Genomic DNA, 17,219 nt, shown 5'->3' with positions numbered 1-17,219 from the left:
GGTCTTCAGACAGCTCGGGCCAGTATAGCGTTTTTCCTAATAACTTTGTTAAAATTGATGTTCTTATACTAGTTAGTGATAGCTTTTCATAGTGTAACTTTAATAGCTTAGTATAGCTATTTCTTCTCCTTTGGACTTCGTTTTTTTATTGGCCTTTATTACTCCCTTCCCTTCTTTGACGTGCCTTTATAATAGTTATATAGCCTTGTAGTTTAAGATTTATTAAACATTAGATATCGTGTGTGTGAGTGCATTTGGATAGTTAGTTACTTCACAATTTTTTTTTTACAGCCCATTTGTTTTTTTTAGGGCTTATTACAGTAGCTTAAGTTACTAAAGTGTGTGTGTGTGTGTGTGTGTGTGTGTGTGTGTGTGTGTGTGTGTGTGTGTGTGTGTGTGTGTGTGTGTGTGTGTGTATATTCTCTTTGAGACTACATATTTTTACTGTGCAGTAGATTTTTTGCTACTGTAGACTTTAAAATGGCTGACCAGGAGAAAGACCAGCATCCTAAGTCTGGCTTTAAAAAGTGTCCAAAATGTGGACAAAAGATGTCTGTGATAGATAGTCACGTTAATTGTGTTTGTCTTGGAGCCTTGCATTTGCAAGAGAGCTGCTCTATTTGCCGTTCTTTGTCTTCCAGAGTTTTACACGAAAGAAAAAGAAAACTCATAGACAGAGGACTTCTAAAATCTTCTTCCCAGGAAGCTTTGAGTGGCCAGGATAAATGTAGCCTGTCTCCCAAGTCTTCAAAGTCTTCTAAGGCTTCTTCTTCTGATGTGACAAAATCAAAAAGAAAACATCGACATCGGCTCCACTGCCTTCAGAGCTGAGTGTCTTGTCTTTTCGGAGCCGGTCCCCAGTCCTGGAACCGGTATCTGAAGTACTAAAGTCTCCCATTCTGCGGTCAGTACCTCCATCTGTACATTCATGTCGGTCCTCGATCAGCCTATCCGATTTGGATGTGGCTCGTGTGGTGCAGAAGTTGCTACAGGCACTGGTGTTTGAAAAATTTTTATCGGCTCCGACTCAAGTGTTTTCGGAACTGAAATGTCATCGACTTCTTTTCCTCCTCCGTGCCATACCGGTCCTTCGGAGCCGGAGGAGTTGAACCTGATGATTGTTGAGCCTTCAGATCCGATGCCTGCTCCATTGCCATCGGTTCCATTTACTCGGACTTCCTCGGCGCGTATCGAGGAGTCTAGGAGCCGACACTCTCTGGTTGGGTCCATGGAGGATAGTCTGACTGATCTGGCAGTTCCGACTTTGCCTCTCAGGGCCTTAGCTCGGATGAGTTTGGCTCCTACCTCTGGTTCAGAGCCCACTGTGCCAACGCCGAGGGGATCGGTGGTTTCTTCGGATCCAGTGGTTCTTTCTCATCGGAGCAGAAGTGCCTTTGAAGTCATGAGGAGAGAGATGTCCCCCAAGACATCTACTACTTCAGGTCCAACTACTTCCTCCCCAAAAGCGAGTGTGTCCACTTCTGCCTCACAGAACCTTTCGAAGCGTAGAAACCCTGAGCCTCAGGAAGCCCCAGTGAGTGGCCCCTGCTCTTCTGAGACCTCACCAGTAGTTCCAACTGATGAGGTTCCCAGGAAGAGAATTTGCAAGAGGAAGCACCTAGACTCCCCACAGGAGTCTCTCACATCCGATAAAGACTTAGATGAATCAGAAGGGTCCCCATGGTCCACCTCTGAAGATATCTCATTTGCTGAGATATTAGAGATGCTTAGACAGAGGGGTGGCTGAAAGTCCACCAACCCTACTGAAGATGAGTCGGTTCTCCTGAAGGCTTTAGGGTCTCAACCCTGCACCTCTTGGGTGTCTCCGCCCTTCAACAAGCTCATGGAGCTGGTCTCACGAAGGGCATGGGAGTCTCCGGACACCATGGAGCCTGTCTCTTGGAGGCCCCATAAAAATTATTTCTGCCCCTCAGGATAAGTCCTTTCTTACCAAGGGATTGCCAGTTGATGCTATGGTGGTGGTGGCAGCCACCAAAAAAGAAATGTCACAGACTTCTTCCTCTATCCGTCCTCCTAACAGAGACTCTAGGATCATGGATAGATACAGGAAGCGCATCTACAGTTCAGCGACTTTTGCCATGTGTTCACTGAACTATCTCATCCATTTTACGAGACTGCAAAGAGACCTCCTAAAGGTGCTTGGAGATACTCTTCAGGGTACAGTAGCTGCAGGGGCCTCAGACAAAGTCGCCTCCCAGCTTGCTACACTCAGTTCCATAGTGAACTCGTCCATGCCCCTCATTTCATATGCAGCTGATGGAATGAGTAGGGCAACGGGTACAGGATTTGCTTTCAGGAGAAATTCCTGGATGTGCTTGTGTTCCTTTGTGGAGTGCTTTGTCATCCTTTGTCAATACCCCTTTTGATAGCTTGTCCCTTTTCAGGCCCAAAGTTAAGGAAACTTTGATCAGGTGTGAGCAGGAATCAAAGACTATGCCATTGGAGTTTGTTTTTCCACCCCTACTAGACCCTACCCCAAGGGTCAAAAGGGAGGAAAGATGTGGTTCCAAAAAGCCCAAGGAGCCTTTCTGGACGCACTTTGTGAACCCCCCTCCAGGAGCAGAGGAGGGGTCAGTAATGGAAGATGGCTCCCTCACGGCAGAGGGGGTCTGAAAAACCAGGGAGACAGAGACCAGTTCTTTGGGAATCCCTACCAAACTGAGTAGGGCAATTTTTTTACCTCACGAGTGGTCCCGCAAAAAAGAGATAGCGGAGAGAATATTCCGCAGGTGGGGCTAGCCTTGCTGCGACCTTTTTGCTTCCCACAAGAACACAAAATGCAGAAGCTACTTTGCCCTGAAGGAATTGAACAGTTTATGTAATGCTGGAGTGAAAATTGTTAAAAAGACAGAACAAAATAGGCAACGTACAATGCTTGAATATGAAAAATGTTAATATGTTTTCTTTTCTATCAGTGTGTATCTACATATGTCTTAAGTGATAATTTAATAAAGAAAACAGTGCCCTTGATGTAGAGGTGATTGTGTGCTGTCTGTTGGCAGACTCATCTGAATACAGAGGATGATACAGTATCACAGACACTTGCTGAGACATTTGTTGCTCAGATATAGCAGCTGCTGTTCCTAGCATATTAGTGGAGTTGAAGCTCCTTTATGCTGAAAATGTCTAGCATTCAGAATGGCTGACCAGTTCAGCTCATAGTGCTGGATTTATATTTCTTAATCCCTCTGTCCTGTTTGATTTCATCATTTGCATACACAATGAGTCTCATTTGTATTATGTTATGCAGTCATTCTCATCCTATGATTACCATATTATTTCTTCCATAGTGCAGTCTCTACAAATGTCTGTGAACTGCCTCATCCCTGTGTGTTAAAGTTCATCTGCTATTTTAATTAATACTACATGCTAAATGTTCCTGAATACCCCCACAGTACAGGTAATGATCTTACATGTGCCCTGTGCAGGGAAAGGTCTGTTTCTGTAGTATAATCATTGTGTTTAAAAAAGCAAGTTAAAACTCAAAAGCAGAACTTCAGGTTAGCCATTTTTTAAGATTGTACACAGCATCTGATTACATATTTCCACAGTGTAGAAATGTGTTTTGGCCAGATGGTGGGAAATATATGTTATTTGTAACATTCTAATAGGACCTGTTTTGTTTCTTCTCTTTGTCAGATATCAGAAATGTTTTTTTTTCTCTCTATAAGAGTTTTCCTTAATGATCTTGCCTTACAAAGATCATATACTTAACAGTTTATACTGAAATGTTTTCCTCCAGTATCTCACTTTGCTTTTTGCATATCCTTTAGAGTGACTGCATTTTATTTTATTGTATTTGTAATGTGTTCCATTATTGTGCTTGTAGCTATATACAGAACATTAAGTTGTACAACCACAAATGGTGGAAGAGCATATTCAGCATTGTTTGCATATAATCAATTGTAAAACATTTTTTTGCGTTACATTTTAGATTGGGGAGATCACTGGATTATTTTTCACCTAATTATTTAAAAGCACTGGACAGTATATTGTATTTTGGCTCCATATTGCAATTGCAAAAACAGAAATTTTGAAAGCTGTAATTTTAAAACAAGTTATTTGCAAGGAGATCTGTCCCCCCCCCCACACACACACACACACACTACCTCTGTATGTACCACCACAAGGGTCACTACATCATAGGGTAAGAGCAAAAAAAAAAAAACATGAAAAAATTCTGACTTTTGCGGTTATTCCTATTTGAAATTTTCCTAATTGTGATTGGTTGGTTGGGTGGGTGGATCTTCAGCTTTGCTGCCTTATCCTTTTTTCTGTAATAGTAGATGTAACTATAGCCACAGCCTTGGGCTTATGTTGAGTAAGTGTCTCATAGATCATGATGCTGTTAGCAGCTCACTAACTTTAGGAGTAGAAGCATATTTAATTAAGTAACCATTTGAAATGTTGGGACCCGATAGACCACATCCCGAAAAGCAGAGACTTAGTAGCAAAAAGAACAGACATGGATATACTATGTCCGAGATATCATTTCATAGGTTCATAGATTATTACTAGGCTAACTGCCCTGTTGGGCCATTTTAAGCCTAGCCAAGTACTCCATGTGAGAATCAAACCCTACACCTTGTGTTTGTAAGGTAAACATCTTAAGCATTATGCCAACCTTCCACTCAGAATATTCCGTTTTCTCTGAGGGTTGGCAATCTCAGAGTTGATGTATGTAAGTGTGGGAGGTGCAGAGAGAGGTTTGCTCCCCCCTGCAAAAAAAAGAAGTTTAAAGGAGAAGAGCGATTTTCGAGATTCACTGCTCTCCTGTGTTTTCAGTCTTTTTTTTTTTCTTTTGCTTTTCAGCACTGGGCATTTTGAGTGCTGACATTTCAGTATGAAGCTATTTAATTTTTTGTGGCATATACATGAAAATATGGACATGATGTGAAACGTTTAATAAGTACAATTCTATGGGTTTATCTTCTTCCTGTAATTGGTGTCCTACTTGTCTTTAGTAGAAGCAGTATATCACTAATATCAACAAGTTACTGTTTTTCATTTGCTACGAGCAGTTATGCACTACATATTCAGAACACACAAAATCCAATGTAAGTTCTTGCCTTAACCTTTTAGAATAATGACAGAGTGAATATCACCTGCTGTACTGGAACATGACTTCTTTTCTGCTTTCTTTCAGGTGTATGTGAATAAGGACAATCAAACTGAAGGCAGTAAGTTATAAATTTATATTGTTTTATTTCATAATATAGTAGTAAACTAACTAGAATATTATAATGTTACTGTTGTATTAAATTTTCATTTTTATGCACAGATTCTCTAAATTTTTTAAGTTTAAACGACAAAAGGAAAACACATTTCTGGAATGTCCAGCCTGTTAAACCATGCAGTCAAATATGTTTTGGAATAAAAATGATAACATTTGTGTAAGAAGACAGGGTTATATCTGTATGAGCACGGATTCAATAGCATCATAGTTTTAAGTTAATCGCAACCAGTGATGTGCCAGAAGAACATGTTATTTCTTTATTCATGATTATTTATATTAATTTCCCATGTCTTTTGTAATTATAGTTAGGCTGACTGATGCACTTAAGGTTAAACAGAAGTTGCACAGCTTGAATTTGCTGTAGTTAAATCATGACACAGTAGAGAAATTAAACTTTCCTATCCCTGTAACTAAGATTTTTTGTACTGTCGTTTTCTTGCAGCTGTCTTGAATACTTTGTTTTTTCTGTGTATACTTTATGCATACTCACTTGACGTTTCTGTCTGTTGCCTCTGGGCCAGGGTGATGGCTGAAAATGATCTTTGGACCAGTTCTTTTACCTGGGTAGCAGCATTAAAATAAACAAACAATTGAATATGAATGAAAGATGGGATGTTTTAAAGTCCCTGCTTTTGCTTTACAAGTGTCTGCTTGAAAAATAAATTGGTGGCCTTAAATTTAGTATATTTAGGCAGGGGAGGCTGCAGAAGCACAAAAGGTGATGCTATATTTAATTATTTCTAGTGTTATACACTTAATCTGTTAAAGGTCACAGGGAAAGCAGAGCCTCTTAAAGTAGTCTGTGAGTGTATTTCAGAGAAACTAATGCTAACATTCTTTTGCAGTATTTGCAAGCTAAGGCACACTCATGCACACAAATTGTTACTCCTAAAAGTAGTTTAGAGGATCATCAGATGTTCAGCAGTAGATGTAACTTTGCTGTTCCAGTTATAGCCCTTCCACATACTGTAGCTGCCAGGAGCTCAAGCAGACAGTTCATATAAAAAAACAGAGCGACAAAAGCTTTAGAGGTTTTGTGCCACTAAAGAGCACTCCTTCAATCTCGTGGAACTGATGGCTGGCTAGTAATCATTCAAGGCAACGTAAATATGTCCCCTTCTGGGGAATTACTTCGTGTTTTTTTTTTTTTTTTTGAGGAAAACAAGTGTGTTTATTATGATTAGAGCTCACAGAAGCATACTGATTTTAAGTTTTGTTTTTAACTTTTTCTAGAATTCTTGTGTAGAATTCGTGTTAGGTGCAGGATGTGGTGTTTTTGGGGACTGTAAGGGTGTTTCATTTCTCAAAAGCACCTTTTCAGTTGGCACTGGGCTTTACTGACTCTTACAAGCTATGCTAACCACATTTGAGTCTTGTATCCTTTTTAATTTCTCCAAGTCTTTTGGGTTTCTAATACCATGAAAGTAGTGGACCCCATTCCTAAGTATGATTAATGTTCATGAAATTAGTATTATTTCAGTCTTTGATGTTAGCCAGAAATGCTCTTCGCAGCAGCCACAGTGTGCCCAGTAATGATGACTCCTGCAGTTTGTGTGGAGTTACAAGTATTGATAATGTATCTAAGTATTATTGTAAAGTCCATTTTATAAGACCTGTTGCTCCTACTACTATTGAAACTGTCTGTGTATCCTCCTTCCACATTGCCCTCATTTCTCCCTTCAAAGTCTGGTATTTTATTACTTTGTGTCTCTCTGTAAGTAAGACATTGTAGTCACTGAGTGTATCAATTTCAATGATCACTGCTACTTTTGTCTTTTCATGAATTACTATATCTGAATTTTCTTGCATCTGTTTTTTAAACTGTTGGTAATTGATGATGGGTCTACTTTATCCTCTCGAAAACCCTGACACATACAGACTGAACGCTAACTAACCCGAAACGCGAATATCCCAAAACCAGAAATATCGAATCAGGTAAGTTTTCCAGAATCCCTAACACCAGTCTACTGATATGAACATAGGATGCTTTTACTTCAGCATAAAACATTAAACGTACTGCTGTTTTCACACAGTATAAACATTTTGGTAAGGTTAGGTAAAGTTTGTAATATAAGTTTATATTACAAACTTTACCTAACCTTACCAAAATGTTTATAGTGTGTGAAAAGAGAAGTACATTTACGTTTTACTGTGAAGGACAAGTGTCCTATGTTTAAGTGAGTACACTGGTATTAGGGATCCTGGAAAATTACCTGATTCTATATTTCCGGTTTTGGGATATTCGCGTTTCGGGTTAGTTAGCGTTCGGTCTGTATGTGTCGGGGTTTTCGGATTCGGGTGATTTGGTTTTCGAGAGGATAAAGTAGACCCATTGGTGATCCCATGTGTTATAAACATCATTTGTATAATGCTTTGTGGCTTATGTTTCCATTGTTTTTCAACTACTTCAGTATTATGTTTGCACAATCCGCAATGTAACAGTCTTGCCACATGCCTTTCAGTATACAGTCCTCCTGCCATTAGTATATCACAACCAGCAACAAGATGTGCAACTGTTACCAGTTCTGTTTTACAAAACCTACATTTGTCTGTTTCTCCCACATGTTCAATGGACTTTGTAAACCAACATCTGCGTAGTCCACTATCTTGGGCCACCAATATTAACCTTTTGTCTTTTGGTTTAAAGTCACCTCTCCTTAACCATCTTTGCATTTGATCCTGATCAACATGAGGTTGTTCCAAGAGTTTTCTATACTTGCTATTATATTTATGCATTTTCCACCTTTCTTGTCTTCTCATCTGATCCTTAACTTATATTCTTTCTTTTGTTTTTGGCACATTCAGTTGCTGCCTGATTTTTTATCTACTTCTGGTTTGATTTCCATTCCCACTTGACACAGATATGCTTCTGTGATCTTAGCAGGGAAGTCATCTTAGACTTATTCTCCTCATGTTTCAAAACTTTCACTATGTTTGGGTCTTGTCAGGTCAGCAGGTATGTATGCAGTCCCATGATTGCAGATCTATACATGTAATCAATTTCGAGGAGGCCCATACCTCCTTCAGAAAGGGGAATACATAGTCTTGGTATGCACTGATTTTTATAAATCATTTGAGCATGAACCATCCTTCTTGTTTTCCTGTCCAACCTATCCAACACCTTTGGGGCCAGTCAGTCACTCCAAAACTATAAGTTAGGACAGGAAGAGCAAATTGGTTTATAGCTTGGACTTTGTTCCTAGATGTCAGCACTGTTTTCAGTATTAATTTTAGTCTTCTAAAATATTCCTTACTAGGTTTTATTTGCATTTGTTCATATTTTATTATTGATCCTTCATCAATTCCCAAATATTTATAAACTCCCTCTTGCTCAGGTTCCTTTATTTCACATTCCTGTCCCAAACTGATGTTTTCTTGGTGCTGCATCTTTCCTGCTGTAAAGGCTGCTTTTGCACTTTTATCAAGACCTGATGGCATTCTTATATCATCTGAGAAAGTTTTGACCACTTGCAGTTTTGCTTTCAGTTCCTCATCAGATGAACTATACAGTTTTAAATCATCTACAAAAAGAAGTCAAGAAGTGTTTACACGTTGTTGTTTTCTGGGAGCCAAACTGTAGCCATGACCTAATCTGTTAAGTAGACAGGTTAATGGGTTAAGGGCAAGACAAGAGAGCAGCGGTGACAGAGTTACCCTGGAATATCCCCCTTTGAATTTTTGTCCCTAGAATAATAATTTGTCCTTTATCGTGGCTTAACAGCAGAGTTGTTTGCCACTATTTCATGGTCACTGTAATGTAATCGAACAGTGTAGGGAGTATTGTACACATTTGTAAGCACCCTTTTATCCTTTAATGTGGGATTCTGTCAAATGATTTTTTTGTAGGCTATCCATGCTATACTTATATTCTTCTATATAATGTTTTTCATAAATCTGTTGTATTAATGAACACAAATTTTTATTTGAAGCATCTGACAGTTTTCTTTTGGAAGCTTCTGACAGTTTTCTTTTGGAAGTATTTTTTTCTTTCCTCTAATTTGTCTCCCTCTTTCAAGGAAACCAGTAAAGTATGTCTGCTGAATAATTCCTACAAGAAAGACTTTCTATTTATTGTACCACTAACATAAGTGTTAAAGCCAGTCCTGAGCTAGGACAGACAGCAGCCTCTACTCCCCAGTCTTCTGTAACTTCACTACCTCACTCCTCCTACCTGCATAGATACCCCCCTTGTCTTTTTACACATTGCTCTTGCGGTCTACCAACTTACTACCTCTCACACTAACCTGCAATACTTGAACTGTCCACTAGATGGCAGCCTTATTCCAGTCATAATCTCCTCTTACCCTTTTCTCATGATCAACTACTTACCTCAATTTCTTTAATTTCAGTAGTCCCCGAAGTGCTATTCAGCCCTCTCTTTTGTTTTTGTCTTCATTTCTACTGTCCACAGACACCTTTCTAGTCCTCTCTTTTTTTCCCCCTCCAACCTACCACCGGAATTAGCCTAGCTGATTGTTTTTTTCGTTAACTGCTTCAGTATCGGTCTTCTGCTCGGGTCCTTAGTACCTATTAACTCACCACTGCCTGTCAGACTCTCTGTCCTCTACTCTTATATCTGTCTCAGTCCATACCATCCATACCACTCTGTCATATTCCACTATACTATTCTTACCTCTCTCCCATTCCCTGCCTTTACTAAAACTCTAAACAGTCCCATTGTCTTAACTGCAGTTGTCTGCCTCTTGCCCCTCCTACCTTTACCTGCTCTTCCCCTATTTGCCCTCCCCTTCCCTCCTTACTCTTTTGAACTCCCATAAATACCCTGGGTTTAGTGGGAGCACTTCCCTTAGGACTTGGGATAAGCCCTGGCTGCTGTCTGCTCTTCGCCCAACGTCTACCGCTGTGTATGTAATTATTTTTAACTTGTCTGCTGCTCATCATACTGAATGTTGCTTTCATTATTTTGTTTTCATCTATTTGATCAGTTTGCCTAATAACTCTACTGGACCTGTTGCTGCTACGATTGTTTTTCAAGCCTGTTTTGTTAAATAGTGTACTTTCTTAGCTGTTTTTATTTCGGTGGCTTGACTGTGGTTTAACACAGATTAGGCATATCTTTATTTGCGCCGTTGAACAGCTCATAATGTTTACTTGTGCCCATAGGGATTACTGTAAATACATGTAGTTTAAAATTTGATTTGTCTATTTTGCTCCTTTCAGATACTCCCAGAATTTATGCTTATGCACTAAGGGTATACTGTAACTGTAACATTCTTTGAAGTTTAAATCTTACAAGGTGTCTTATTCGTGCCTTTCTAATAAGCCCAGAATTTATGCTTATGTCCTAAGGGAATACTGTAAGTGAATCATACTTATTGTTGAGATTGAAAGCTGCATGTTTCATGATTAAGGCTGAATACTGATAAGGTGTCTATTTCGCACCTTTTTTAGCCCATAGTGTATGCTTGCAGCAGAGTAGTAGACTTATAGTTGGCCAAACACCAATTAACCGTGTTGCTAATGAACTAAAAGATCTTTTATCTGATTAGGGCCAATTCCACCACGAAACACTCAGGGGTTCTATTAGGGTATGCAAGCTAAATGAGCTGCCAACCGTGCTTGCTCACTGTGTGAATCCTTTTTATAGTACTAGAGCTTTTGCCGCTGGATGATTAGTAAGCCGATAACGGCGATATCACCAAAACCCCAACTCTGTGTGCGACTGCTTTTTTATAAAATACTTAGAGAAAATGAGATTTATGCAGCCCCTCCTAAGCGCTTAACCTTTCCATCGGATTATTTTACAATTGCTAACTCTACTGTTAAAAGCCACTAAACGGCTATAAAAACTACACTATCTATGAGCGTGCCTGTTCTTTACTGGGCACCCAACACGTAATAAAGGTTGATGCAGCGCCACCTGAGTGCCTACCCATACCACTGGATACATTTATAAATCTAACTCCACTGTTAAAGATAGGAAATGGCTTTATGAAATACACCATCCCTGAGTGTGCCGGTTCTTTATTGAACATTAAAAGTGGGTAAAAGGTTTCTTGTAGCGCCACCATTACCAGAGGATTATTAGATAGAACTAAGTCCACAGTTAAAAGACAGCAATCGGCTTTAAATGTACTCCATTTCTGAGCATGACAGTTCTTTATTGAACAATTAAAATGGAATAAGGCTTCTGCAGCGCCACCTAAGCGCATACCCTTACCAGGGGAATATTTTACATTTTACACCCTCTCTTAAAAGCCAGTAAATGGCTTTAAAAGACACAACATCCACGTCGAGAATAATAAAGGGCCAGGGCTAAACGTACCCCCCTCAAAAGGGCCATATAACTATTGATCTGAAGTAGGATTGTTCATTTGTCAGCAACCTGTGGGTTACGGATCCGATATCGGATCCGAGCCGGCAACTTGTTTCAAGCTAATGGATCCGAGCTCCTAGCTCCTCCCTTCACCCATAATCCTCTGCTAACCCTCCATGACCTCAGATCTAGTTTGCCACGCTTGTGATAGCTGGATCCCTTTTGAGCTCTGTCAGATAAGTGGAAAAAGTTAACTTTTTCTAATTATTTTTAGTCAGGAAATTCTTTTTAGTTTTAAGTAATATTTGTAAAGTGTGTCTGAGTTAGGTTCCTTATTTTTTTATTAATTAATACCCTCCCTTCGCTGGTCGTTAGTGTGTGAGTGTCGAGTGTCTTTTGGGGCCTGTGTGTGTGTGTAGTTGTTTTTCTTTCTTTAAAAAAAAAAAAAAAAGGAATGGCTGAGGCCCCAAAAGCCATATTTTCTAAATGTACCGAGTGTGGCCATAAGCTCTCCCCGGCTGATGGCCACACTCGGTGCGTTCGGTGCCATGGGGTTGAACACCTCACCTCGGGTTGTACTATCTGTGCAGCATTCAACCCCAGGGCAGTGAAAGAACGGAGGTCGAAGCTGGTCCTGGCAGGACTTCTACCCCCGGATTCAGCTTCGGCCTCTGCTACCTCTGCTGCTCCTGTGGCTCCACCACAGCCTGTGGTGGTTACCACTCCTGCCCCCCTGCCTCCAACTGGGACTCAAACTCCTGCTAAATTGTCGGAGGACAGGGAGGCCAGGAGGGAGAAACAGAGGGAGAAGCACCACAAGCGGCGGGCCGAGACCTCCGTTTCGGCCCCGCCAGCTAAGCGGGCTTCTCCCTCCACTGCTTCTAGGTCTCCTCCTCCTCGGCTCCGATCTCCTTCTTTCTCCCCGGGGCCCGAGGAGGAGGAGACCCGATCTCCGTCGAGGTCATCGAGGCAGCATTCCAGTCCTGCCTCGGTGGCCTCTTCGAGATCCACTTTCAGCTCATCAGATGCAGACTTGGACCGGATCATGCGAAGATTCATCCAGGCCCAGCTGCAGATGGGAGTGCTCTTGCCTCCCCCCCCCTCACAGGGGGGGAGCTCGATACCTTTTTTCCACCCAATTGCTCCTTCTCTGACCCGCTACCCGGGTTCGGAGCGCTCGGAGCCGAGCAGCCTTGGAGCCGGGGGTGGGTCGGCGCCGACAGTACTTGGTACTTCGGATCCGACCCTACCCTCGAGTCTGTCGGATCCGACCTCTCGGAGCCATGGTCCGAGCTTCGGATCCGGGGGATTCAGTGTGCCTTCGGCTCCGTCCAGGTCAGAGCACACTGGTCCCTCGGATCCGACGGTCTCGGCACCGGCTCCGATCCCTTCATCGGATCCGAGTGGGAGCCGACTTTCGGATCCATTGGAAGGTGGCTCTCCCTCGGCATTCGATGTTGTGGAGAGGGCTCTGTTGAGAGCATCCGGACCCCCGGTCCTTGCATCAACTCCTCCCTGCACTCCCTCTCTGCTGGGCCAGGCTTCCATCACCCGGCCAAAGGGACAGCCTGCTTCGATGTCAAAGATAGTTCCATTGGAACAAGATGTTGCTGGCGAGGCCTCCTCGGACAGTTCCCCCGAGGAAGTTCCCCGCAAGCATAAGTGCAAAAGGAGGCACATGGACTCCCCTGAGTCCTTTACCGAGGACACGGACTTGGAGGAAGGGGAAGGCTCCCCAAGATCACCCCCTGAGGATGTCTCCTTTGGAGACATCATGGAGATGCTTAGAATCAGAGGTGGGTGGTCTGCCCTCAAGTCTTCCTCTGACGAGTCCGTGTTTCTGGAGGCATTTGAGGCAGGCCCGTCTACCTCCTGGGTGTCCCCTCCAGCCGACCCCCTGGTGGACCTCATTACCACCAGGGCATGGAAGGATCCGGACACTGTGGAGCCAATACCCAAGCGACCGGATAGAATTCTTAGCCCCCCCCCCCAGACCGGTCACATTGGAATAAGGGCCCCCCTGTAGATGCCATGTTGACGGTGGCAGCCACAAAGAGGGAATTGGCTCAGGAGAGTCCCTCAGTCCATCCACCGAGCAAAGAGTCCCGTTTGATGGATCGCTTAGGGAAGCGAGTCTTTAGTTCAGCAACCTTCTCAGTAAGGTCTGTGAACTATATGGCACATGTCATCAGGATGCAGCGGGATCTTATCAAAGAATATGCTGCATCCCCCCCCTGAGTCCATGTCGGAGGAGGATAAACAATTGTACTCCACCCGAATGGCCACTCTGAGATCTATTTCAAACACCTCTATGCGGCTGTTGTCCCACGCCACAGAGGGAGCCGCTAGGGCTAGCGGAGCAGGCCTAGTCATGAGACGTCAGGCCTGGCTCCATCATTGCCACTTTACGGAGCCCTTTAAAGCGTCCTTCGCGAACGCCCCCTTTGATGGTTCTGCCCTTTTTGGCAAAACAGTTCGCGAGACGCTTGTCCAGAGTGAGAAGGACGGGAAGACGTTGTCTGCCGTCGGAGTCCGCTTCTCTGCTCCCCAGCGGTCCTTTTCAAGGAACCAAAAGGGTCAGAAGAAGATGTGGTTCCGGAAATCACAACATTCCCAACCAGCTCCGGGCAGAGGTGGACAGGGAGGACGTCGCCCCAGGGGCAGAGGGGCTCTGAGAAATTTTGGGTCCAGAGAACCTTTCTCTGAGCGGCCCACGCAGCAGCCCTGAGGGATTGCCCGGCTGCTCCACTCTGGAGGCAGTCGGGGGGCGCTTTTCAAAACATCTAGCGGTATGGGAGTCCATCACAACAGACCGCTGGGTGCTTCGCATCATATCCAGAGGATACAAAATGCCAATTCTTCATGTCCCCCGATCCAAGAACCTCCCCAATGTACCACCCGATCACAGGGAGGCCGCAGCCGCAGAAATACAGCAGCTGCTAAGAAAAAGAGCCATCCAACCCGTCCCCCAAGACCAGCTCGGATTAGGGTTCTTCTCCAGGTTCTTTTTGGTGCCAAAAAAGATGGGGGATCTGAGACCCATTCTAGACCTTTCCCGCTTGAACCTGTCAGTAACCAAGGAAAAATTCCGAATGGTCACTCTTCAATCTATCCTCCCCCTTTTGAGGGAGAACGATTGGATGTGCTCTATAGACCTCAAGGATGAGTATTACCACATCTTAATGGACAAATGATCCAGGAGGTTCCTTCGCTTCCGGCTGGGAGCCAGTCACTACCATTTCAGGGTCCTTCCCTTTGGTCTCACCACAGCCCCCCAGGGTGTTCACCAAAGTGTTAGCAGTGATTGCGGCCCACCTGAGACTCCAGGGAATTCAGGTCTTCCCGTACCTGGACGACTAGCTCCTGACCGCACCAACAAGGCATCTACTTTGCTCGGCCAGAGACTTCTTTCTCCATCTAGCCCCACAACTAGGCATTACTATCAATGTCGGCAAATCTCTTCTGGCTCCAACACAGATCATAAAGTTCATAGATGCCAGAATAAACACCAGAGATTTGCGAGCCTTCCTAACTGCCGAAAGAATCAGAAATCTACAACTTCATGTGCAGGCTATCCTTCATTCAGAGGCTTCACCAGCGGAATTGATCCTGAGGGCACTAGGCTCCATGGCGGCAGCGATTACTCTCCTTCCATGCGCCCGTTTGAACATGCGAGTCCTGCAATGAACTCTGTTAGTGCAATGGTCCTTCCTATCCCTTCCTCTCCACCATCCCATTGCTATCAGCAAGGCTTGCAGAAGGGCGCTACTATGGTGGCTCCAAGCATCAAACTTCCATACGGGCCGTCCCTTCTGCACCTCTCCCCCTATCGCCACGGTGACCACGGACGCTTCCCGCCTCGGGTGGGGGGGGGCATTACTCAGGCAGGACAGTCCAAGGCACATGGAATAATACAGAGACCTCCCTGCATATCAACGTTCTGGAGATGAGAGCAGTGCTGTTAGCGTTGCAAGCACTTCAGAGCTTCCTCCCCGCAGGAACGATTGCAATCCACTCAGACAACATGTCAGTGGTCTGGTATATCAACAAACAGGGGGGAACCAGATCTTATCCTCTTTGCCGCGAAGCCATGAGAGTATGGGAATGGGAAATCTCCACCATCCGCTTTCTGATTGAGACGCACATTCCGGGGAAGACCAACATCCTAGCAGACAAGCTCAGCCACACCCTTCTTACCCCTTATGAGTGGTCTCTTAATCCTCTAGTAGTGAAGCAGATATTCGCAACATGGGGGCAACCCTGCTGCGATGTTTTTGCATCTCCATCAAACGCCAAATGCGACAATTTCTTCGCTCTAATCCCCCCACCAGGGGAATCTCCAAGAGACGCTCTGGTGCATGCTTGGCCACCTGGTCTACTCTATGCCTATCCTCCTCTTCCAATGATGATACAACTCTTACAGAAAGCCTCTCGGTTGGGGAGCAAAATGATTTTCATTGCCCCATTCTGACCTCAACAAATTTGGTTCCCTTACCTGTGGTCTCACCTTGTGAATCACCCTTGGATTCTAGATCCCATTCCGGATCTCATCTCCCATCCATTGGACTTGCCAACTCCAAACCTGGACAATCTGAAACTGACAGCTCGGTTGCTCCAGTTCCACTCCTAGTTAGGACTCCCGGTATCTCTTCACCAGTCAAAGCCATCCTCGTGGCAGCGCATAAGCCCTCCACCAGGAAAGTGTATCACAGTAAATGGAAACGTTTTTCCATCTGGGCGAGCGTGATCTAGATCCCTTTACGGCTCTTCTTCCATCCATTTTAGACTTCCTAACTGAACTCTTTCAAAAGGCTAGTTGTTCAACTGTCAAAGTGCAATTGGCAGCCATTTCTCATTATCATGTGGGACATGATACAGGGCCCTTGATGTCAGCCAAATTGTGTAAAACCTTTCTCAAGGGTACCTTTTTACTTAGACCTCCTGTAAAAGAAGCCGTACCCCCATGGGATCTTACTTTAGTTCTTCAAGCCTTGACTGCTCCACCATTTGAACCCGCTGCTTCAGTGGATCTCAAATTCTTGTCATGGAAAACAGCATTCCTTGTAGCCATTACTTCAGCGAAAAGAGTGTCGGAACTTCAGGCTCTTTCTGTAAAGCCTCCATACTTGATTTTTCACCCTGATAGAGTGTACCTCAGGATCAATCCCTCCTTTCTTCCCAAGATAGCATCAGAAACCAACATAAACCAATCCATAAATTTACCGGTTTTCTTCCCTAAATATCAAAATAAGGGTGAATACAAGCTGCACTCATTGGATGTTCATAGGCAGCTTCATTTTTATACTCATAGGACGGCTGGCCATAGACAGTCTGACCAGCTGTTTGTTTCCTTTGCCAAATTTAACTTGGGGAAAGCTATCTCTAAAGTATCTTTATCTCGCTGGATTTCCCAATGTATACTACTGGCTCATCAAGCCTCGGGTAGACCCACACCAGGAGGAGTTCGTGCTCATTCCACTCGCTCCATTTCTACTTCTGTGGCTTTCAAGTCTAGAGTTCCTTTGGATGATATTTGTTCTGCAGCCACTTGGGCTTCATCTCATACCTTTATCAACAACTACAAGCTAGACCTGCTTTCTAGAGGGAGAGCATCCTTTGGCTCTGCGGTGATTCGTAATATCCTTCCATGATGGCCACCCAGGGTGCAGGTAGTTGGGGACTCTG

General features: G+C 43.7%; 1 protein-coding gene across 1 annotated transcript in view; it reads left to right on the top strand.

The window, feature by feature from the left end:
• Window positions 1-17,219, top strand: part of ARHGAP26 (Rho GTPase activating protein 26) — a 3,815,868-nt gene that overhangs the window by 1,733,592 nt on the left and 2,065,057 nt on the right. The window contains exon 12 of the mRNA XM_044069158.1: window positions 5,168-5,201. Within this exon, the coding sequence (XP_043925093.1) occupies window positions 5,168-5,201 (34 nt within the window). The remainder of the gene's footprint in view (window positions 1-5,167; window positions 5,202-17,219) is intronic.

The sequence above is a fragment of the Protopterus annectens genome, chromosome 4.part0 (assembly GCF_019279795.1).
Source record: "Protopterus annectens isolate FY-2018-M chromosome 4.part0, PAN1.0, whole genome shotgun sequence".
NCBI lineage: Eukaryota > Metazoa > Chordata > Ceratodontiformes > Protopteridae > Protopterus > Protopterus annectens.
The sequence above is the reverse complement of the archived record's forward strand: the minus strand, read 5'-3'. Positions and strand labels throughout refer to the sequence as shown.